Here is a 25440-nt window from a genome sequence, read left to right as displayed (position 1 = left end):
ATGTCCCCACAACAATCCAGTGCTCAAAGGGGCCCTTCTCAGCTTTCGGCCATCCCTGTGAATCAAGAGACAGATGGAGGCTGGATCAGAAGTACGTTGCTACCTCTGCTGTCCTCCCAACAGAACTGCAGTAGTAAATCTCTCCGTCGCAGCACAATTACAAAGATTTTAAGTGACTCTCCTTACTTCTAGGTTGGCTCTCTCTTTGATGAGCTTCCACCCGTTACTTCTTGTCCTGCCCTCAGAGAACAGGTCAACCCTCCCCCACCTCTTCTCTGGGACGACCCCTCAAATATTGGAAGAGTTTTATCAAGTCACCCCCTCATCCTTCTCTTTGTTACACTAGACTAGGTGTCAGCAACCTGCGGCTCCGGAGCCTCATGTGGCTCTTTGGGCCCTGGCGGGTGATCCCACCACTGGCTGGCCCCACCCCTCGCCCTCCCCTCCCAGTCACTCCTCACCTGGCCTGAGAAGGCAAGGGTGACGGCGGGGGATGGAGAAGCAGTTGGGGCAGAGACAGAGAGATACAGAGAGAGGGGGGAGAGAGAGAAGGAGGGAGAGGGAGGGAGAGAAGGAGGGGCGGAGAGAGAGATGTCAAAAGGATTTTGTGGTTCCCGGTGTTTTTTAACAACCTGTTCTCTGCCCTAATGACCAGCTGGGTAGGCATGGCTTGGGGGGGGGTTGTTATGTGACTGGTGGAAGTGAGTGACAATCGAGTTGGCCACGCCCACACCAGATTTTGTGACTCCCGGTGTTTTCTTTTCTGTGGGAAACGGGTCCAAATGGCTCTTGTTTAAGTGTTTAAGATTGCAGACCCCTGCACTAGACATACAGGTAGTGCTTGACTTACGACCACTCGCTTAGTGACCACATTTTTGTCACTAAGCGAGGCATTTGTGAAGAGAGATTTACCCCATTTCATGACCTTTCCTGCCAACGTTGTTAAGTCGCTGCGGTGGATAAGTGAGTAACCCGGTTGTTAAGTGAATCTGGTTTCCCCATCGACTTTGCTTGTCAGAAGGTCCCAAAAGGGAATCACATAACCCTGGGACACTGCAACTGTCATAAGTATGAACTAGTTGCCAAGCATCTGAATTTTAAACACATGGTCATGCTACAAAGGTTGTAACTGTCGTAAGTCACTTTTTTTCAGAGGCGGCGTAACTTTGAATGGTCGCTAAATGAACTGTTGTAAGTCAAGGACTACCTGCAGCCAGTTCTCGCAACCATTCATTGTACACTTTCGTGCCCAGTCCCCTAATCTTGTTGCTCTTCTCTTATTTTATTAATTTTAATTTTAATTCTTTTATTCTCTTATTTTACCAGTTATTGGGCAGGACATTGAAGGCGGGGCTGCATGTGCGACCCCCATCTCTTCCATCCAATCTAGAACTAAGGACAAAATTCCTGATATTTGGAATAATCAATCAGTGGAACGGTTTGCTTCCTGGAATTGTGGGTGCTCCATAACTGGACAGAGACTGGACAACCATTTGTCCAGGATGATAAAAGGTCTCGTTGGAATTCATTGTTGGAATGTTTTTTTTAATGCAACAGCTACAGTAGTATTCAGCCAGGAGATGGCAGTGTTTCGAAGTTTGGATCTATGGTATATACTCTATGCTCTTTTGTTCTAAGTAGAGTTTCCTGTTTCCTGTTACAGTTGTACAGTTGAGCAGTAAAGCACATGGTGACTGTGCTCCTTGTTTGCTCTGTGGTGCTGTAAACATACAGAATTTCGAACTCTCCTACCTTGGACTGGAGGAGAAGACCTCCAAGATTCCTTCCAACCCTATGATTCTATGTTCTGTGTAGTATTTTCATCCTAAGTAAGGAATAGCTCTTTGTCGTACGGAACTGGTGGCAAGCATCTTTCCACAGTGCGCCAGACTGTATAATTTGGGGGTCACAAGAGCCGAGGCACGTTTGCAGTGCAAGTTATGTCCTAATGAATTAAACCACACTAAGGTTTGACGTGCTCTGATTCACCCCACTTGTACAAACAACTGGCATCTCACAGTGTGATAAACCCGATTTTATTCAGCCTCTTCTTGAGTCCTCTCTAATGAATTGTGACAGGCCCAGAAAATTAAAATTAAGACTGAAGTCTTTTCTTGTGATTACGAGGAAGAAAATGCTGCTGGTTCTTATCTCGACAGAAATGTGCGCAGGCAGCGCTGATATATATACATACATATATATTCTTACTTCTTCGTAGGATTTATGTGTGTTTTTTCCTCTAGCCAGGTTTTTCCTACATAACCAAGGTTTACGGTGCTAGGGCTGCAGAAAAACCTTGGTTACGTAGGAAAAACCTGGCTAGAGGAAAAACACACACATATCTATATATCTATATCTATATCTATATCTATATCTATATCTATATGTATATCTATATGTATATCTATATGTATATCTATATGTATATCTATATGTATATCTATATCTATCTATCTATCTATCTATCTATCTATCTATCTATCTATCTATCTATCTATCTATCTATCTATCTCTAACGTGAGGACTTTGTCCAAACTGATTTTTGGTCATTTCCATTCTCATTACCAATCCTTCTGGTTCGTCTTCTCTCTTATTATTAACGGAACGGAGTCGGGAGGGACCTTGGAGATCTTCTAGTCCAACCCCCTGTTCAAGCAGGAGACCCTATACAATTTCAGACAAACGATTGTCCAATCTCTTCTTAAAAAACCTCCAGTGTTGGAGCACCCATAACTTCTGGAGGCAAGTTGTTCCACTGATTAATTGTTCTCCCTGTCAGGAAATTTCACCTAAGTTCTAAGTTGCTTCTCTCCTTGATTAGTTTCCATCCATTGTTTCTTGTCCTGCCCTCAGGTGCTTTGGAGAAGAGCTTGACTGCCTCTTCTTTGGGGCAGCCCCTGAGATATTGGAAGACTGCTATCATGTCTCCCCTAGTCCTTCTTTCCATCAAACTAGACATACCCAATTCCAGCAACCGTTCTTCATATGTTTTAGCCTCCAGTCCCCTAATCCTCTTTGTTGCTCTTCTCTGCACTCTTTCTAGAGTCTCCACATCTTTTTTACATCATGGCGATCAAAACTGAATGCCGTGTTCCAAGTGTGGCCTTATTACCAAGGCCTTATAAAGTGGTATTAACACTTCACGGGATCTTGATTCTATCCTTCTGTTGATGCAGCCTAGAACTGTGTTGGCTTTTTTGGCAGCTGCTGCACACGGCTGGCTCCTATTGAAATGGTTGTCCGCTAGGACTCCAAGGTCCCTCTCACAGTTACTACTATTGAGCCCAGTACTTAGTCCAGAAAATACATGAAAACCTAAAAGCAGTGGTGAAATCCAAATTTTTTTACTACCGGTTCTGTGGGCGTGGCTTGATGGGCATGGCAGGGGAAGGATACTACAAAATTTCCATTCCCACCGCACTCCAGGGGAAGGATACTGCAAAATCCCCATTCCCTCCCCACTCCTGGGAGAAGGATATTGCAAAATCTCCATTCCCACCCCACTCTGGGGCCAGCCAGAGGTGGTATTTGCTGGTTCTCTGAACTACTCAAAATTTCCGCTACCGGTTCTGCAGAACCTGTCAGAACCTGCTGGATTTCACCCCTGCCTAAAAATATATAAAATCTCTAATCCTAACAGGGTAGGCGTTTCATAATTAAAATAGATGAGAGTTTCAAACTTAGCCTTAGGAGGATATTTTCCTTATCGGCTCCTGCAAAATATATCTCTAAGTTTCGCCACGCGAATTCCTGGCTAAGCATCTGATTTGAAAAATGAAAAGGAAGCAGGCAATATTTCAAAGTCAGAGCACCTCTCCACCCTTAAAAGAAAGAAAAATGAGACAATTACAAAGCAGTAAATATCTGGATAATCAGCTCAGATTAAGAGATTTTCCGGAGTGGATTTTGGATCTCCCTAAGATCAGCAAGGGATGTGGTGGCTCAGTGGCTAAGACGGTAGTTCAGCGGTTCGAATCCCTAGTGCCGAATTTCTCCTGCAAATTTCTCCTGCATTCCCTGAATGCCATCGAGGGAATTCCATAAGGGACATTGCTGTCATTGATACTGTCCGATGGCATGGCCAATTTATTTAATAATAATAATAATAATAAAATTTGATTTATATGCCGCCCTTCTCCGGAGACTCAGGGCGGCTTACAGTGCGTTAAGCAATACCCTTCATACTTTTGTATATTTATACAAAGTCAGCTTATTGCCCCCACAAACTGGGTCCTCAATTTACCTACCTTAGAAAGGATGGAAGGCTGAGTCAACCTTGACCCTGGCGAGATTCAATCTTACTTTAATTGCAGACAGCTGGTGTTAAATTACAGAGCTCTGTCTGTTGAGCTATCCAGGCTCAATTATAGCTATCCAGGCTCAATTATATTTATATGCCACCTATCTCACGCCAAGCAGCGACTCTGGGGGGGCTTATTCGGGGCGCAAAAAAACAGGAGACTGTTCCCATTTTTTTCCTCAGGGATGAAATATTAAACTTTTGATACCCCTCTCTTTGATTGAAAATGTTGCTTTGATGGCTGGCAGGGGAACTATGGGAGTCCATGCGTCTTAAAAGTTATTGAAGTCGAGAAACGCTGGTTTACACTATACAAATTTGTAATTACAGGTAGTTCTGTAAAACTCCAATTTTGGAGCATTTACAACTTCTGGAAGCACATTGTTCCACTTGTTAATTCTTTTCACTGTCAGGAAATTTCTCCTCAGTTGTAGGTTGCATCTCTCTTTAATTGGTCTCCAGCCATTGCTTCTTGTCCTGCCTTCGGGTGCTTTGGATAATAGCTTGACCCCCTCTTCTTTGGGGCAGCCCCTGAGATATTGGAAGACTGCTATCCTGTCACCCCTTAGTCCTTCTTTTCATTAAACCAGACATACCCAATTATTCCAAATATTCTTTTTTTATTTATTCCTGGCTGCACAGGCTGGGGACAGTGGCTGCTATATTATTCCAAGACAGGAATGGGGAAAGTTTCGCTACACACAGAGAAAGTGAGATGTACTTGGCAAGTCATGTTCAAGGTGGCTTTTAAAATATTGCAAGATAATGATCAGATGGAGAGCTGGAGTTGAGACAAGATATATCTTGAGACGAAAAAAGACTCATCAGTGTCAGGCCTTGGCATGTGGTAACCTGGCAGGAAGGAAGCAGGTGTGATATCGGGCATCAGCGCCAGTCCATAGCTGTCTTAAGGTTGTTCTTGGTTTTTTCCCGCTATCAAAATCGGCGTTTTCTTACCTATTTCTGTAAAACTGAAACAGAGGAACAATAAAACCACAACTTCCAGCCCTTGTTTATCCTTGTAACAGTAACAGAGTTGGAAGGGACTTTGGAGGTCATCTAGTCTGACCCTCCTCCTCCCCCGCAGGAGACCTATACTAGGGATTCGAACCGCTGAACTGCCGACCTGTCTGATCGACTTATCAATAGAGACCGAGTGGAGCAGGTGGCCAGTTATAAGTTTCTGGGTGTTATCATAAAAAGAGGACTTGACCTGGGACGCTCACATTGCAGCACTGGTCAAAAGGGGCCAGCAGAGATTATACTACCTGAGACTTCTCAGGAAACAACAACTGAATGGAAAACCGCTGGGGACCTTCTACCGCTGCACCATAGAGAGTATTTTAACTTAACTGCACCTGTGTCTGATTTGCCAATGGCACAGCGGCAGATAGGATGGCGCTCCAGAGGGTCAACGTCATTGCCCAGAGAATCATGGGTTGCCCTCTCCCCTCCTTGGAAGAGCTTTTATAGCTCCCGCTACCTTCAGAAAGCTCAAAACATTCTTAAAGATCCATCTCATCCTGGACACTCTTTTTTTTTTTTGAACTATTACCATCTGGCAGCCGGTACAGGACAATAAAAACAGAGGACAAATAGGCTGAAAAACAGCTGCTATCCCAGAGCAGTAACTATATATTGAATTCTACGGTATTTATTTATTAGTCCAATTTATATGCCACCCTTCTCCGTAGACTCAGGGTGGCTTACAATGCATTATAGCAATAGCCTGCATACTTTTTTGTATATACCTGCTTATTAGGGCTTTCGGGGGCCCCTAAGCGGTGTAGTTCTATATAAAGTCGGCTTATTGCCCCCACAATCCGGGTCCTCAATTTACCTACCTCGAAAGGACGGAAGGCTGAGTCAACCTTGAGCCTGGTGAGATTCGAACTTGCACTAATTGCAGGCAGCTGGCAGCTAAGCGCTAGCACTTAACAGCACTTTAGTCCGCTGCACCACCGAGGTATAGTGCAATATTAATGCAATATCAGGGGTTTTTAGTTCAATTGTATAGAATGTGAAGGATGGATTGCTTGTGTTTTATTTTTATAGTTTTCTATGTATAATATACACCGAAGACGGCATTTAATTTCATTGCACGAGGTGCAATGAAAATAAAGTAAACTAAAAAAAAAAAAAAAAAACCTAGGGTCAAAAATTCCTCCAAAATTTTATTTTTTTTTTTTTATTAATCATATTTCTATGCCGCCCACTCTCCGAGGACTCTGGGCGGCTTACAACAATTGACAGTATACTAAATAGCACTTTGCCCCCATTGCCCATTGCCCCATTGCGCCCATTGCCCCCAACAATCTGGGTCCTTGGAAGGATGGAAGGCCGAGTCAACCTTGAGCCGGTGAGATTTGATCCGCTGATCTGCTGAACTAGCAGTCAGCTGAAGTAGCTGCAGGACTGCATTCTAACCACTGCGCCACCTCGGCTCTCAGGTAGCCCCTCAATTTACCAGCAGAATTGAGACCAGTGTCCTGCCTTCAGGTGCTTTGGAAAATAGGCTGACCCCCCCCCTCGTCTTGGTGGTAGCCCCTCAAATATTGCAACACTGCTATCATGTCACCCCTGGACCTTCCTTTCATTAAACCAGACAAGCGTTCTTCGTATGTTTTAGCCTCCGGTCCCCTAATCATCGTTTTGGCTCTTCCCTGCACTCTTTCCAGATTCTCAATCTCTTTTTAATATTGTGACGACTGGTTCTTGTTAACGGCGTATGGCACATTGTGTTACACAAAAGGTGCTTGCTTTTTTTTTTTTTGCCCTTTTCAATCATCTGAAATGTGATTATGCACCGTGCCACCCTCCTCCTCCCTCCCTCCGTCCCCGATCGTTGCTTTCCATCGCAACTCTCTGTCTTTGGACGCTTGCCAAATGCATTATGCATTGGATTTTAGGTGTCTGCCATGCAGCAACTCCACCAGGTGGTGAAGGAGGGGGGCGGGGGTTCCATTGTATTCATATCTGGGTGCTTTATTTGGTCTTTGTCCTTGGATAAGCAAAGGCACCGTCACAACAAGAGAGGGGTGAGCATTTTGAGATATTGAGGTAATTTTCAGGGGGGATTTTAAAGTCTGCAGAGGTGCGAAGGATGAGCTGGGGAAGGGAATGAATGAAAAAGTTATCCAGCAGTATCCAGATAAAGGTAATCCTCAATTTACGATCATTTTTAAGTGGCCATTCAATAGAATAGAATAGAATAGAATAGAATAGAATAGAATAGAATAGAATAGAATAGAATAGAATAGAATAGAATAGAATAGGGAGGAGGAGGAGGAGGATGGAAGGAAAATAGTATATAGAATAGAATAGAATAGAATAGAATAGAATAGAATAGAATAGAATAGAATAGAATAGAATAGAATAGAATATCAGGAGGAGGAGGGGGGAAAAAGGAAGGAGAATAGAAAATAGGATAGGATGGGATAGGATGAGATGGGATGGGATGGGATGGGATAGGATAGGATAGAATAGAATAGAATAGAATAGAATAGAATAGAATAGAATAGAATAGAATAGAATAAAAAAAGGAATGGAATGGAATGGAATGGAATGGAATGGAATGGAATGGAATGGAATAGAATGGAATAGAATAGAATAGAATAGAATAGAATAGGAGGAGGGAAGAAGGAGGAAAAATAGCATATAGAATAGAATAGAATAGAATAGAATAGAATAGAATAGAATAGAATAAAAATAGGAATTTAGAATAGAATAAGATTTTTAGAATAGAATAGAATAAGAATTTAGAATAGAATAAGAAACTAGAATAGAATGGAATGGAATGGAATGGAATGGAATGGAATGTAGAATAGAATAGAATAGAATAGAATAGAATAGAATAGAATAGAATAGAATAGATATAGGAATTTAGAATAGAATAAGATTTTTAGAATAGAATAGAATAAGAATTTAGAATAGAATAAGAAACTAGAATAGAATGGAATGGAATGGAATGTAGAATAGAATAGAATAGAATAGAATAGAATAGAATAGAATAGAATAGAATAGAATAGAATAGAATAGAATAGAATAGAATAGAATTCTGTTAACCACAGAAGTTGTGGGTACCCTGAGACACTGCAACCATCACAACTATGAGTGAGGTGCCAAGCCTCTGAATTTTGATCCCATGACCAGGGAGACGCTTGCAACAGTCACAAGTGTGAAAAAAACGATCCCAAATTCCTTTTTTCATATGCCGTTGTATACTTCAAACAGGTCACTAAACGAACTGTTGTAAAATCAAGGGCTACCTGGTACCCCCCCGGAATCAAGGCAGAATTCGTTTGAGGCTCCTCCTCACCGTTTCCGCCACCCCAGGACTGAGTTGTGTGTCTTCCCCTTTAATGGTTTCTCTGTCCCAAGGATTCCCTCCCTTTACATCAGGCCACTCAAACTCTTGAACAGCTTTAATCCAGAGAGTCGGGATATGAATCCCTAAGCTGTCAACATTCATCCGACTTCGTATTAGAATGACAGCTCCATTTTTAAACGTCCGTTTGACGGACAGTTCTGACAGGGTCCTGCGCCCGCTGCCACTTTTTTTTTTGCCGATCGAAGGAAAAGTCTTCTCGGCAGGGAATAAACTTGACAACTGCAAACTTCTTGGTGGCCCTAACTCAGGAGTCGGCAATCTGCGGCTCTGGAGCTGCATGTGGCTCTTTCCTCTGCTTGCGGATTCCTGTTGCTGGTCAGTTCCACAATTTTTTTTTTTATTTGATTTATATGCCGCCGTTCTCCGGAGACTCAGGGCGGCTTACAATGTGCTCAGCAATAGCCTTCATTCTTTTGTATATTTTATACAAAGTCAGCTTATTGCCCCCACAAACTGGGTCCTCATTTCACCTACCTTTGAAAGGATGGAAGGCTGAGTCAACCTTGAGCCTTGGCGAGATTCGAACCTGCAGTAATTGCAGGCAGCTGTGTTAATAACAGGGTGCACTAAACCACTGTACTATCAAGGCTCTTGATAGGGCTTTCGGTTAGGACAGATAGAGGAAAAAGGATGCCGTGCTAGGAGGAGGCTCTATGGTGGGGGAACCGGACTTCTGGTCAGCAGAGGAAAAAGGATACTGTGCTAGGAGGACTATGATGGGGGAACTGGACTTCCGGTCAGCTCCAGAATTGAATTGGGTAGGTAACTTTGGACCAATCTCCAGGTGATAGTGAGTTCTAGTTCTGCCGTAAGCGTGAAAGCTGGGCGAGTGACTTTGGGCCAGTCTCCAGGTGATAGTGAGTTCTAGTTCTGCCGTAAGCGTGAAAGCTGGGCGAGTGACTTTGAGCCAATCTCCAGGTGATAGTGAGTTCTAGTTCTGCCGTAAGCGTGAAAGCTGGGCGAGTGACTTTGGGCCAATCTCCAGGTGATAGTGAGTTCTAGTTCTGCCATAAGCGTGAAAGCTGGGTGAGTGACTTTGGGCCAATCTCCAGGTGATAGTGAGTTCTAGTCCTGCCGTAAGCGTGAAAGCTGGGCGAGTGACTTTGAGCCAATCTCCAGGTGATAGTGAGTTCTAGTCCTGCCGTAAGCGTGAAAGCTGGGCGAGTGACTTTGGGCCAGTCTCCAGGTGATAGTGAGTTCTAGTTCTGCCGTAAGCGTGAAAGCTGGGCGAGTGACTTTGGGCCAATCTCCAGGTGATAGTGAGTTCTAGTCCTGCCGTAAGCGTGAAAGCTGGGCGAGTGACTTTGGGCCAATCTCCAGGTGATAGTGAGTTCTAGTTCTGCCGTAAGCGTGAAAGCTGGGCGAGTGACTTTGAGCCAATCTCCAGGTGATAGTGAGTTCTAGTCCTGCCGTAAGCGTGAAAGCTGGGCGAGTGACTTTGGGCCAATCTCCAGGTGATAGTGAGTTCTAGTTCTGCCGTAAGCGTGAAAGCTGGGCGAGTGACTTTGGGCCAATCTCCAGGTGATAGTGAGTTCTAGTTCTGCCGTAAGCGTGAAAGCTGGGCGAGTGACTTTGGGCCAATCTCCAGGTGATAGTGAGTTCTAGTTCTGCCGTAAGCGTGAAAGCTGGGCGAGTGACTTTGGGCCAATCTCCAGGTGATAGTGAGTTCTAGTTCTGCCGTAAGCGTGAAAGCTGGGCGAGTGACTTTGGGCCAGTCTCCAGGTGATAGTGAGTTCTAGTTGTGCCGTAAGCGTGAAAGCTGGGCGAGTGACTTTGGGCCAGTCTCCAGGTGATAGTGACTTCTAGTCTCATCTTAGGCATGAAAGTGGCTGGATGATTTTAGGCCAATCACCAGGAGGCGGTGAGTTCTAGTCCTGCCTCAGCCATGAAAGTCAACTGGGGGACTTTAGGCCAGTCCCTCTCTCTCAGCTCAACTCATCTCACAGGGTTGTTGTTATTGTTGTGGGGAAAATGGGAAGAAGCATTTTGTGTCTTCGCTGCCTTAAGTTATTTACAAAACCAATTATAAATTGGGATATAAATTAATTAAATTAAATCCGTTTGCTTCTCTCTACGTCTTTTGTTCCTTGGTTTATGAAAATTCTCTCTCTTTTTTTTTTTAAATTTGATTTATATGCCGCCCTTCTCTGGAGACTCAGGGCGGCTTACAACGCGTTAAGCAATAGCCTTCATCCTTTTGTATATTCATACAAAGTCAGCTTATTGCCCCCACAAACTGGGTCCTCATTTCACCTACCTTAGAAAGGATGGAAGGCTGAGTCAACCTTGAGCCTTGGAGAGATTCGAACCAGCAGTAAATTGCAGGCAGCTGTGTTAATAACAGGGTGCTTAAACCACTGTACTATCAAGGCTCTTAGTCTTACCAAGGAACGTCACAACGAATTCATAGGCAGCGTCTCTTGTGACTTTTATTTTCTTGTATACAAGATCTCTGGGGTACGCACAATCTAACTCATTTTCACTTCTACGGAAGATCAACGTTTGAAAGAAAAAGCTGGCGTCTATGAAATGGGTTTAAAAACGGAAGGACAGATTTCTTCAGTTCACAAGGGAATCGTAACTCAGGCTGAATTACCCAACAACCTGAATTGCGGTGAATTTTCAAATCGCACAAAACTGAGCTTTTGTCATCGTTCACAAGTTTGCGGTCTTACCGATTTAGACGGGCAATTTGTCAGCAATCCTGTGCATGTTTTTGAGAAGGGTGGGGGAAGAATTCACCTTCCTGGAAACAATCTTGCCGATGCATTCTCTTATGAGAAAACCGTTCACAGAAAATATGGGCATTGTTATAAATTTAGAAGCACGTTTGGGAAAGAGGGAACAAACAAAGCCTTCCCAAATTAGAGAGCAAGCTTTTGTTTTGTTGGTAAAAACCACACACATACACACACACACATATCTTCAGATTGAATATACTTGCAAAAATGAGAATCTAAGCAAATATGCCACCGGCTGCAGTGCAGTGGTAAAATGTAAAATTTGTTATTACCGGTTCTGTGAACGTGGCTTGGTGGTGGGGTAATGTGACTAGGTGGACGTGGCCAACTTTTTTATTTTTTAACTTTTAAAAGCATTTTTTAAAAAGTTTTTTATTTTTATTTCTCATAAACAAAAAAAGAAAAGCATTTTTTCCTACAACCTCTTCGGCCGAAGAGGTTGTAGAAAAAAAATGCTTTTAAAAGACTCTGACGATCCCAGCTGAGCTGCGCGATCATCAGAGGCTTTTTTTTTTACTTTACTACTCTACTCTACTCTATTCTATATTCTATTCTATCCTATTTTCTACTCTACTCTATCTTCTCTTCTCTTCTCTTCTCTTCTCTTCTCTTCTCTTCTCTTCTCTTCTCTTCTCTTCTCTTCTCTTCTCTTCTCTTCTCTTCTCTTCTCTTCTCTCCTCTCCTCTCCTCTCCTCTCCTCTCCTCTCCTCTCCTCTCCTCTCCTCTATCTATTCTAAATTTTGGAGATCATGAGTGATGAGTTGACTGTGGCAAGTTGGCCATGATGAGTTGGCCACGTCAAGTTGTCCCATTCTGTTCCAGAGAGTTCCTATCTTCAGAGGTCTCTGGGATGACCACAGACAATGCAAGACGAAAGATCTCTCCAAAACTCGGCCTGGCTGTAAATATGTGGGACTTTTTTTTTTAAAGGATTAAACAAAGCTAGAAGAGACCTCTTACTTTTATCTAGGGAGGGGGTCTTTGCACGAGGCTGACTTTAGCCGTGCCTCGGATTCTTCCAGCAGCAGCCCCCTCCCTCCCCTTCCTCGTCCCCCAAATTAATGGGAGAAATTATTTAACATCCCCGAGGCGCATGTCATTCTGATACACGAGGAAGAAATCAGCTTTAGGGAGTTGTATGATGACACCAATTTTCAACTGTTTCATTAAATGGAGATGGGGGGGGAAGGGCTTCTGAACAAGGTGACTCATGTTTTATTTCATTTTATTTAAAGCTGTCCGGAGGCAGAGAGATTTTGTTACGAATTGGTTGGGAAACAAAGGGCAGGAGAATTAACTCCTTCCTGATCTGCCTTCACTTCTTCCCTAAAGGTAAAAGGGAAAAGGTTCCCCTCGCACATATGTGCTAGTCGTTCCCGACTCTAGGGGGCACTGCTCATCTCCGTTTCAAAGCCGAAGAGCCAGCGCTGTCCGAAGACGTCTCCGTGGTCCTGTGGCCGGCATGACTCAACGCCAAAGGCGCACGGAACGCTGTTATTTTCCCACCAAAGGGGGTCCCTATTTTTCTACTTGCATTTTTTACCTGCTTTCGAACTGCTAGGTTGGCAGAAGCTGGGACAAGGAACGGGAGCTCACTCCATTACGCGGCGCTCGGGATTCGAACCGCTGAACTGCCGACCTTTCGATCGACAAGCTCAGCAGTCTTAGCCACTGAGCCACCGCGTCTCCTTCCTAATTTCCCCTCAAAAATACACAGCAGGGAAAACAGATATCTGTGGGCATCTTTATGATCTCGCAGATCTAGCTGGGCATGTATGTGCCAAGAGGTCAATGAAAGAGTTAGCAGATGCCTTAACCTTGGTACGTTTGCGGCTTCGCTAAAGGAAGTGCGCGATACCAATTGAGCCACAGGATTAAATATCAAAACAGAAGTCCGTCCATTTGTAAAACCACGTGATCCAACTTGGCCACCGTCCAGATGGCTGGATGAAAATCATACCCAGGGTGTGTGTGTGTGTGGGGGGGGGTGTTTCTCGGCTGATGACCACAATTGCAAGGCAGGGGGTCCTCGACTTACTGTTGTGACCTAGGACCAAGTAGGTATTATCAGACGCAATCAGTTTGAAGCAAACAGACTTTATTAGAACAGCTGAGAATTAACTCATTCTGATAACCTATTAGCTTCTTCAACCCTCTTTGAAGTTGGCACTTCGGACAGATCATTTCTCTGACTACAGTCGTGGCCAAAATTGTGGAAACCTTTTGTATTTTCTAAAACTAGCTAATAATACTACTTTTTTTTTTTAGTAGTACCATAAAATTATATATCGATGGAAAAATCATTGAATCAAGAACGTAATGCAATAACTTTTACAAAGTATTTGCTATTAGAATAGCCGTTACAGTATTTATTTATTTATTTATTTATTTATTTATTTATTTATTTATTTATTTATTTATTTATTTATTTATTTATTGCGATTTATATGCCGCCTTTCTCCCTTAGGGACTCAAGGCGGCTTACAAAATGACAACTTCAATACAAATCACAATACAATACCAAATTAAAATCAGTATAAAGAAGAAAAGGGAAACACTTAGAAAAAATGAGACATACAAAAAGGATCACCCTAGAAAAAAGGAGAGATGCCAAAATGATCACCATGTCAGTTAATCCTTAGTTGAGGGTAACCTTTAGCATGAATTATGGCCTTACAACGTCTTCCCATGGAGTGAACCAAGTCTTTTAGTTCGGCAGCTGTTGTCATGTGAAACCAAGATGGAATGATGGCTTCTATTAACTGGGTTTTATTGCTGGGTCTCTTCTAACTAACAAGTTCTCCATAGAATTTTCCATTGGGTGAAGGTCTGGACTATTCCCAGGCCATTCCAGCCGTGGAATAGGATGATAAATAATAAATAAATAATAAAATAAATAAATAAATAAATAAATAATAATTTTATTTCTATACCGCCTTGATCTTGAAACTCCAAAAAAAAAAAAAAAGTGGTGTTATTAGCCATCAAACGTCAAAAATATACTTTCCCCAAAAGGTTCCCACAATTTTGGCCACTGCTGTATCCAGAGGTTTCTCCTCTTCGTGCTCCTGAACATCTGGTGGGTCCTTCCACCCGACTCAGCTCATATTTCCTTGTGGTCAAAATGAAATCCATTTGATGATGAGGCTTTCGCGAAACGCTTGCTCTGTAAAACACTTCCCTAAATGCCGTGCTGGATTATCTTCCATCAGATTCCCCTCATCTATTAATTTCACAGTGCTAATTTTAACGAGCTGCCCATTAAAGCTTCCTTGGCAATAGTCGGACCTGATCACCCATGGTGCTTAATTGCTCGTAAAACCATCTTGCTAAAGTTCTCCCTCTCGGAGAGATTCAAATCAGGGGCTGAAATGAGACGTGTCCATCAAACGGGCGCTTCTTTGGAAGGTCTTCATCTTATCTGGAAACAGAGCTTGGGTTTAGTTACTGGCAGAAGAAGAGGAAGCAACGGGTGGAAACTCGTTTGGAAACTCGTTTGGAAACTTTCCAAAGCACCTGAAGGCAGGACGAGAAGCAACGGGTGGAAACTCATCAAGGAGAGAATCAACCTGGAATGAAGGAGAAACTTCCTGGCAGTTAGAAGAATTAATCAGTGGAACTCCTTGCCTCCAGAAATTGTGAATTCTCCAACACTGGAAGTTTTTAAGAAGTGATTGGACAGCCATTTATCTGGAATTGTATAAGGTTTCCTGTCTGAGCAGAGGATTAGACTAGAAGACCTCCAAGGGCCCTTCCAACTCTGTTATTCTGTACTTCTGCTTCTCTCTCAGTTGCAAAAAATAATAATTTAATTGTTAATACAGACCAAATTGATCACATCATCATGGGGGTGCTGCAACAGTCATAAGTGTGGGAAATGGTTATAAGTCGCCTTTTTTCAGTGCCATTGTAACTTTGAATGCTCACCAAAGGAACTGTGGTATGTCGAGGACGACCTATAATCGTTTTCATTGTCAGAAAATTTCTCCTTCGTTCAATATAAATATGGAGAAGACAACCGAATCAGCTTCCTGATTCAGCGGTCCTCAAACTTGGCAGCTTTAAGACTTGTGGACTTCAACTCCCAGAATTCTGGGAGTTGAAGTCCACAAGTCTTAAAGCTGCCAAGTTTGAAGACCTCTGTCCTGATTGGTTATCCTTGAGCTGGCTCCTAATCACTCAAGAGGGTCTTCAAGGGTTTTGTTGTTAGTTGCGAAGTCGTGTCCGACCCATCGCGACCCCATGGACAACGTTCCTCCAGGCCTTCCTGTCCTCTACCGTCCTCTGGAGTCCATTGAAGCTCACGCCGACTGCTTCAGTGACTCCATCCAGCCACCTCATTCTCTGCCGTCCCCTTCTTCTTCTTTTGTCCTCCGTCGTTCCCAGCATTAGGCTCTTCTCCAGGGAGTCCTTCCTTCTCATTAGGTGGCCAAAGGATTTGAGTTTCCTCTTCAGGATCTGGCCTTCTAAAGAGCAGTCAGGGTTGGTCTCCTCTAGGACTGACCGGTTGGATCGCCTTGCAGTCCAAGGGACTCGCAGGAGTCTTCTCCAGCACCAGAGTTCAAAGGCCTCCATTCTTTGGCGCTCGGCCTTCCTTATGGTCCAACTTTCACAGCCATACATTGCAACTGGGAAAACCATCACCTTGACTATACGCTCTTCTGTTGGCAGGGTGATGTCTCTGCTTTTTAGTATGCACTTTAGATTTGCCATAGCTTTCCTCCCCAGGAGCAAGCGTCTTTTAATTTCTTTTTTTAATTGTTATACAGATCAAATTCCAGTCCTTGGACTTGCCTTGATAACCATGCCATGGGGTTTTTATTATTATTATTTTTTTTTCATTTCAACTGATCAAACTCTTCACTACTTTACAGTACGTGTTCTTTTTCATTTTCCATTGGACTTTGGTCTTTTAAAATACTTTATTTGAAACAAATTCTTTCCCCAGTTACGATAGCTGAAGGAACAATATATTATTCAAAGGCCCCAAGCCTGAAACTCAATAATTTTCTTTTCAATTTTTATTTTACCTGACATTTTTTGTTCACTTTAGTTATTTTGTGATGTATGAAAAAAGCAAAAAAATAAAATAAAAATACCATCCCAGCAAAACATACATAATTCTATCTCTCGGCGTCTGTTTATTTAATGTTACCCAATACAGTTATGAACCGTTAAGTTAATTTAACAATAAAGAGAATTAAGTATATAAAGTAACGTATTGAGCCCACAAGGTCTAATTAGACCTTCAGAGGAGAGAATTCGGGAGCCAAAAACAGAGTTTAAATCTTTGATTCGTGATATAATTGATGGAGAATGAATATTTTTTTTCCCCTCCTATCACTTTGCAATAATGAACACATGTTGAAGTATCTGTCCCTGCGGTCTCCTCGTTTAGTTTTCAAACTGCCAGAATATAATTCAGAAGAACTGACATGCCTGAGGAAAAGAGAGAGAGAGAGAGAGAGTCTGAAGTGGTGTAGAGTTTCCTGCCTAAGCAGGTGGTTGGACTAGAAGACCTCCAAGGTCCCTTCCAACTCTGCGATTCTATTCTATTCTATTCTATTCTATTCTATTCTATTCTATTCTATTCTATTCTATTCCATTCCATTCCATTCCATTCCATTCCATTCCATTCCATTCCATTCCATTCTACATTGTGTCAGCGTTCCAATTTATGATTTTCCCCAGCACTGACATGAATGAGAGAAAGAGAAGCCTTGCTTTAATGCTGACATGAACTTCCACTTAGTTTCCTGCTCCTTGGTAGATAACGTTACTTAGGTGATAGAGGGAGGGGGGAATTCCTGTGACTGGAAAGGGCTTGGGATGGAGAGATGGACCTGCATGATGGCCAATGAGACATTGGGGAATAAAGAGCGGAAAGGGAGGAGTTTGGAGGGAGATGCCAGTTCTGGCTGCACTAAGAGTTCAGGAATGACATAGTTAATTTCTCAAATAAAGAAAAGTTTCATCAAAGACTTTGCGTTTGAGAATGAAGTTTATTTGAGATAACACCGAATCCTGACACGTTGTGGGAATACCGCAGCTAAATCTCTGACTGAGGTTCATGAGCGATGGACAAAGGGCACAAGAATGTTTGAGTTTGCGTGGCTTCATGGAACCACAGATTAACCGGCCACATTTTAGGACAAGATTAACGTGGGAATCCAGCTTGTAAGGTTAGCGTTCATACGTATGGATCAGTGTTTTGTGGTGAATCGAGATAACGGGGGAACGGAGTAACAAGGGCTAACGTGAATAAAAGTATTGCATTTTGAAAATATACGCCGGATGTGGTCTCCAGTGCCTACTTTCTTCTTACCCTACCGAGAAACGCAATTTCTTTTTTTTTTTTCCATTTCATGGGGGTGAGCTCCAACTTTTGATCCAAATCAATTTCCCACAGCGCATTTAACCTAACTTAACCTGAACTATTTATTTAACCTAACTTAACCTGAAATGCGTTAGGGACGCGGTGGCTCAGGGGCTAAGACGCTGAGCTTGGCAGTTCAGCAGTTCGAATCCCTAGTGCCGCGTAATGGGTGAGCTCCCGTTCCTTGTCCCAGCTTCTGCCAACCTAGCAGTTCGAAAGCACGTAAAAAAACGCAAGTAGAAAAATAGGGACCACCTTCGGTGGGAAGGTAACAACGTTCCGTGCGCCTTTGGTGTTGAGTCATGCGGGCCACATGACCACGGAGACGTCTTCTTCGGACAGCGCTGGCTCTTCGGCTTTGAAACGGAGATGAGCACCTGCTGAAGCATTGTTTTCCCTGGTTCTTCAAATAGAAAAATAAATAGATAAATAGACGGAATGCCACGCTCTCGCCTGCACTTACGTTTTCCTTGTTTTTTTCCTCCTGTTTTTCTAGTTAAGTGATGTTGATGTTTGCTAATGTTTAATAAATAAGCATCATCTACTGAGTTGCCCGCCGAACGGAGTAATGCACTTGGAAGTAATTCTAATTGGAACATAAGGATCGACTGTGCGTGTAGTGTATAGAGGGGGCAGATCTCTAGGGAATTCATCCATTGTTGTTGTTGTTTTTTTTCAACAACAAAAGCGGGGAATCCGGTGCTGTTGCAATGGTAAAATTGCCGTTCTTTTTGTCGTTTTCTGCTCCGCGCTTTCCAGTTCTTAAAAAAGAAAAAGAAAAAATGGCCCTGGGGAGGATTTGCATCTTATTTTGGCTTCTCTCTGGGGATTGAAGGCGAATATAGAAACCAGCAGGATTCAAATTGCTGGAGACGCTAGGATAACTTCGCACCCCCTCCGTTAGATGCCTGGTTGGTAAATGAGCGCAAAGGCAGTTCGCTTTGCCCAGGAGAATGTCAACAGATTCCCTCGTCCTTCTCCTCCTCCTCCTCTTCTTCTTCTTCAAAAGCAAATTCTTTTCATTCATCTGAGAACTGGAAAGGAGGGAAAGGAGGAGAGCCCTTCCTAAACCTTTTGCTGGTTTGTTTTAATTTAATTCTTTGGGGGGTTTCTTTGAAAAGGGCTTTCATCTGTCTATCATCTCTCTCTCTTTCTCTTTCTTTCTCTATCTATCTATCTATCCATCCATCCATCCATTTATCTCTCATCTATCTATCTATCTATCTATCTATCTATCTATCTTTATTTCTATATCTATCTATCTATCTTTATTTCTATATCTATCCATCCATCCATCCATCTACCACCTATCTGTCTGTCTATCTATCTATCCATCCATCCATCTACCATCTATCTATCTATCTATCCATCCATCCATCCATCCATCCATCCATCTATCTATCTATCTATCTATCTATCTATCTATCTATCTATCTATCTTTATTTCTATATCTATCCATCCATCCATCCATCTTCTATCTATCTATCTCTTTATTTCTACATCTATCTTTCTATCCATCCATCTATCTATCTATCTATCTATCTATCTATCTATCTATCTATCTATCTATCTATCTATCTATCTTTATTTCTATATCTATCTATCCATCCATCCATCTATCTATCCATCCATCCCTCATCTATATTTATTTCTCTATCTCTCTATCTCTCATCTCAATCTCCTCCCTTCTCTGTGTCTCTCTATCAATTTCTTTCATTTCTCTTTATTTCTCTCTCTATCATCAAAGAGAGATTATCTTTTCCCCTCTCTCATATCTCTCTCTAATCCCTCTTTATCTCCTTCCTCCTCTCTCTCTCATCTCTCTTTTCCTCCCTCCCTCTCTCCCTCTTTCTCTCTCATCTCTCTATCTCTCTCTCTCTCTCGTCTCTCTTTATCTCGTCTCTCTCTCTCTCTCTCGTCTCTCTGAGTAAAAGACAAAATGCAGAAGTAGTTTTGATCTGTTCTCATTTTAGCATCCTTGCTTTCGACATGTACCATGGAAGCCAGTACTGAGTACAGATGATACACACCTATGAGGTCCCCAGCAGGCATCCTCTGAATGCGTTGCTGTACATGCCCATACAGTTGTAAGCTAATACTTTGCAAGGCATCAGGATGGGAATTGGAGTTAACTGCTGTTGAGCTGAAATGAAAGAAAGGGCGATGGTTGTCAGAGAGCAGCTTGCAAAAGGAAGAGTGGCTGTGTGCAAAAATGCAGAGATCAAAGCAACATGGTGCTTCGATTCACGGGGCAAAATTCCATATCCCAGCATAACAATTTGACCTTGAAAATGGAATCTTCCAATATTTGAGGGGCTGTCCCAGAAAAGAGGGGGTCAAGCTATTCTCCAAAGCACCCGAAGGCAGGACAAGATGCAACGGATGGAAACTAATCAAGGAGAGAAGCAACCTAGAACTAAGGAGAAATTTCCTGACAGTTAGAACAATTAACCAGTGGAACAACTTGCCACTAGAAGTTGTGAATGCTCCAACACTGGAAGTTCTTAAGAAGAGATTAAACAGCCACCTGTGTGAAATGGTATAGGATCTCCTGCTTGAGCAGAGGGTTGGACTAGAACAGCTCCAAGATCCATTCCAAATCTGTTATTCTGTTATTTATATTTCCAATATTGGCACCTGCCATGGTTAGTTTCGAATCCTGTTGAGTGCTGTCCAGATTTTCCTTGGTTAGATCAAAGCCGGAGGGGCGTTATAATGCATCGGACACTAAATTAAACAGACCTGGGTTAGAAGTTGCCCAATCCTGGCTCCATGCAAGCTCAATATCAAAGCCAAAATCCTTTGGCTTGCTGAGCTTCCCTTTCTTTTCTTTCTCTCTACAGAGATCCGTGAGGCCTTCAAAGTCTTTGACCGAGATGGCAACGGCTTCATCTCCAAGCAAGAACTCGGCACCGCCATGAGATCTCTCGGCTACATGCCCAATGAAGTGGAGTTGGAAGTCATCATCCAGAGGCTGGATATGGATGGTAAGGTTGTCTGGAGATGGTAGGACAGGCTAGGACCTTCCTTCTTTCTCCCCCGCTCCCCTTTGGATGTTGTTGTTTTTTCTCATCAACCTTCTTCATCTCTAACCTTTCTTCATTCTCTAGTTTTGGGCTGACTGTGGTGGCTGGGATTGTTGGAAGTCATAGCCCAACATATCTAGATGGTGGTGTGAAGAAGCCTCCATTTCCTTCCTTCCTTCCTTCCTTCCTTCCTTCCTTCCTTCCTTCCTTCCTTCCTTCCTTCCTTCCTTCCTTCTCCTTCCTTCTTCCCTTCCTCCCTCCTTTCCTTCCTTCCTTCCTTCCTTCCTTCCTTCCTTCCTTCCTTCCTTCCTTCCTTCCTATCATGGTGGTGCAATGGTTAGAATGCAGTACTGCAGGTTGACTCTGCCCACTGTCAGAAGTTCAATCCTGACCAGCTCAGGGTTGACTTCCATCCTTCTGAGGTTGGTAAAATGAGGACCCGGATTGTTGGGGGCAATAGGCTGACATTGTAAATCCCTTCCTCCCTTCCTTCCTTCCTTCCTTCCTTCCTTCCTTCCTTCCTTCCTTCCTTCCTTCCTTCCTTCCTTCCTTCCCTTCTTCCCTTCCCTTCCCTTCCCTTCCCTTCCCTTCCCTTCCCTTCCTCTTCTCTCTTCCCTTCCCATCCCATCCTCTCTCCTTTCCGTCCTTCCTTCCTTCCTTCCTTCCTTCCTCCCTCCCTCCCTCCCTCCCTCTTTCTTTCTTTCTTTCTTTCTTTCTTTCTTTCTTTCTTTCTTTCTTTCATTCTTTCTTCCTTCCTTCCTTCCTTCCTTCCTTCCTTCCTTCCTTCCTTCCTTCCTTCCTTTCCCATGGACACTGCAACCATCATGAATACATGCTAGTGGCCAAGCATCCAAATTTTGATTGCATAGCTCCAGGGATGCTGTGATAGTCACAAGAGCAAGGACTGGTTGTTGGTCCTTTTTTCCCCCAGTGCTGTTGTGTCTTTGAACGATCACTAAACGAATGTCCGTAAGACCAGGACCGTCTGTATCCTCTTTCACAAATAAGTGACTCTTCAACTGGATGCTTCCTTCAGATCACCTGTCATTGCTCCTCTCGTTTCTAGGCGATGGGCAAGTGGACTTTGAAGAGTTTGTGACGTTACTAGGACCCAAACTTTCCGCATCCGGAATCCCCGAGAAATTTCATGGTGCTGATTTTGACACTGTGTTCTGGAAGGTAAGGAGGATCCCAGTTCAGTTGTGAGCCTCTTCTTAATTTCCTTGCAGATGTTGATACTCCAGGTATATATTTTATTTATTTATTTATTTATTTTTGCATTTTTCCTGAAGGTAGAACACCCTTGTGTTTATGGAGAGTCTCAATCATCCAGGTCGTGGTTGTCCATATCTAGATAGCTTCTTTGAAGGACCAAAGAGTGAAGATGTTGAGTTCTTGATGTTCTCTGAGCTTGCAACACCATGAACCCATCCACTCCATATCTAGATACTTCTGTGAAGGACCAAAGAGTGATTATGTTGGATTCTTGATGTTCTCTGAGCTTGCAACACCATGAACCCATCCACTCCATATCTAAATAGCTTCTGTGAAGGATCAAAGAGTGAAGATGTTGGGTTCTTGATGTTCTCTGAGCTTGCAACACCATGAACCCATCCACTCCATATCTAGATACGTCTGTGAAGGACCAAAGAGTGAAGATGTTGGGTTCTTGATGTTCTCTGAGCTTGCAACACCATGAACCCATCCACTCCATATCTAAATAGCTTCTGTGAAGGATCAAAGAGTGAAGATGTTGGGTTCTTGATGTTCTCTGAGCTTGCAACACCATGAACCCATCCACTCCATATCTAAATAGCTTCTGTGAAGGATCAAAGAGTGAAGATGTTGGGTTCTTGATGTTCTCTGAGCTTGCAACACCATGAACCCATCCACTCCATATCTAGATACGTCTGTGAAGGACCAAAGAGTGAAGATGTTGGGTTCTTGATGTTCTCTGAGCTTGCAACACCATGAACCCATCCACTCCATATCTAAATAGCTTCTGTGAAGGACCAAAGAGTGAAGATGTTGGGTTCTTGATGTTCTCTGAGCTTGCAACACCATGAACCCATCCACTCCATATCTAGATAGCTTCTCTGAAGGTTCAGAGAGTCAGGATTTGCAGCGTAAAAGAGAAGAGCAGGTTCTCCAAGAAAAAAAATATCCGATGGGTTCTCCGTTCAATATTTTTTGCACATGTCTCCTCAACATCAAGCTCACTTATGGCACCGGAAGTTGTGTAATACTCTTTTTGCCCTCTGCAGTGCGACATGCAGAAGCTGACGGTGGATGAGCTGAAACGGCTGCTGTACGACACTTTCTGCGAGCACCTCTCCATGAAGGACATTGAAAACATCATCATGACGGAGGAGGAAAGTCACATGGGAAACGCGGAGGAGTGCCCAGTCGACGTGGAAAGTAAGTGAACTTCATCTTGGGGCTCAGTTCATTGGGGAGGCAGGGGACCAGAAACCAATTGGCTGTGAATTTTCCCTAGATGCCCTAATTAATGAGCCATGAGCCAAACTTCAAAAGAAATACAGTCATTTATTAGGAGCACCATTTCGGCGATATTCGGATGCAGTTAGAACTAATCCCACATAGATTTACGTTCCCCTATGACCCTGTCTCTCCCCTCCTCCCTGGCCATGTCACAAATTGCATTCTCCAATTAACCACTTTGGCTGGCTGTGAAACCCAACACTCTCCTACTGATTGCGGTAAGAAAGCATCTGTGGAATGTAGCTTCAGTTAGGGAAATCAATCAGCTCCATCAGTTCTCCCTCCCTCCTGCTCATGGCAACTTGAAAACTTTGCAAGTTTATTTTATTTTATTTATTTATTTTATTTTATTTTTCAATTTATATACCGCCCTTCTCCCTGAGGACTCAGGGCGGTTCACAGCCAGAATTAAAAACATGAAATACAAATATTAAAAACAATTAAAATCTATATAAATTTGGCCCAAAATTTAAAAAACCACAAACCAATTAAACATTTAAAATTTTTAAAAAAATTTCTTCCTAAGCCAGCCCGGCTTGCTGGAAAAAGTGGGTTTTAAGGGCACGGCGGAAGGCACTGAGGTCTTGGATTGACATTGGCCATCAGAATTGGCCACTCATCAAAACCCCCAAAGGAGCTTCTAGCTTCTGCTTCAAAGATGTCCAACCTCGGCAACTCTCCAGCCAGCAATTCTGGGAACTGAAGTTCACCCATCTTAAAACTACCAGGTTCGAAAAACTCTAGCTGTCAGGGTCCCCAAGTAACACAACCGCACTGCGATAATCTCTTCTTCTTTTCTTCCTCTTCCCCCATCTTTCTCTCCCTTTCTCCTTCTCCTCTCTCTCTCGTCTTCGTCATGACCTCGCCCCCCTCATCCTTTCCACTTCCTCCTCAGCGTGCTCAAACCAACAGATCAGGCAGACCTGCGTCCGGAAAAGCCTCATCTGCGCCTTCGCCATCGCGTTTATCATCAGCGTCATGCTCATCGCAGCCAACCAGGTTCTGAGAAGCGGGATGAAGTAAACTCCTGGAGGAGGCACTGATGATGCCTGGGTTCATGGACCGTTTGGACTTCCTTGAAGAACCCAGGGAAGAAAACTCTAGACCTACCTATCAATTCCCTTTTTAAGCCACCCGGGAGCCGTGGCTGGGAGGGAAACTGTCGTTCCTCCGTGGCAAAATTGGTTGCGTACACACAAAGACAAAAGTTCTTCCCTTTTGCCTCTTTTGGGGGTTTCCTCTCCCCTGCCCCCCGCCCCCCCAACTGGAGAGACAGCTGTCTTCTGAACAGATAGCAAGGTCCCACTTGGCCAAGCCGAGGGCCCTTATCGGGAACCTGCATGGTGAACTTTTTAAAATTACAACTTTGAAAGCATGACAACGTGCATGGAGACCCTTTTTCCAGCACTCCCTTCCTGATCCGAGTTAATGCAATACCCTGTGCTTTTATAATCCGATAGTAGGATCTTACAAAAAATATATATATAAAATATTCTCGATATATAAATATAACATATACATATATATATATATATATTTATGATAAACCGAATAATCAGTTAAGCAATATATCCACGCGCGTCAGGATTTTCTATCCAAGATTCAGGCATTTGCATGACCATCAAATCAACCAAGGGCTGGACCGCAAATCAAAATCGGTTTGTGTAACCTCCTCCTACCTCCTCTCGCAGGAGGTTCCCCCCTCCCCCCCGGCATCTATGCACTTTTTTCTTCTGGGGTGGGGGTGGGGTGGGAACGAGGGAGTTTACTGGAGCCTGTTGAATGTCGATCCGGGGTTGTTTGGATGGGAAGGCACCAGAAATGTTGGCCTGGGAGGAGGAGGAGGAGGAGTTGGAAGAGGAGTTGCAGGAGTTAGATCAGGAGGAGGAGGAGCTGCAGGAGGAGGAGTTGGAGGAGGAGTTGCAGGAGGAGGAGTTGGAGGAGGAGTTGCAGGAGGAGGAGGAGGAGTTGCAGGAGGAGTTGGAGGAGGAGGAGTTGAAGGAGGAGGAGTTGGAGGAGGAGTTGCAGGAGGGGGAGTTGGAGGAGGAGTTGCAGGAGGAGGAGGAGGAGTTGCAGGAGAAGTTGCAGGAGGAGAAGTTGCAGG

General features: G+C 43.5%; 1 protein-coding gene across 1 annotated transcript; it reads left to right on the top strand.

Moving 5' to 3' along the window:
- CABP7 (calcium binding protein 7) lies at positions 1-24359 on the top strand. Its single transcript, XM_070951104.1, has 5 exons — positions 1-91; positions 20652-20795; positions 21901-22013; positions 23099-23252; positions 24232-24359. The coding sequence occupies exons 1-5, from the start codon at positions 1-3 to the stop codon at positions 24357-24359; spliced, it is 630 nt and encodes a 209-aa protein (XP_070807205.1).
- The last annotated feature ends 1081 nt before the right edge of the window (positions 24360-25440 follow it).

This window comes from Pituophis catenifer, unplaced genomic scaffold, assembly GCF_029215685.1.
Source record: "Pituophis catenifer annectens isolate HBS135680 unplaced genomic scaffold, rPitCat1.0.hap2 SCAF_10, whole genome shotgun sequence".
In the NCBI taxonomy this organism is placed as follows: domain Eukaryota; kingdom Metazoa; phylum Chordata; class Lepidosauria; order Squamata; family Colubridae; genus Pituophis; species Pituophis catenifer.
The sequence above is the reverse complement of the archived record's forward strand: the minus strand, read 5'-3'. Positions and strand labels throughout refer to the sequence as shown.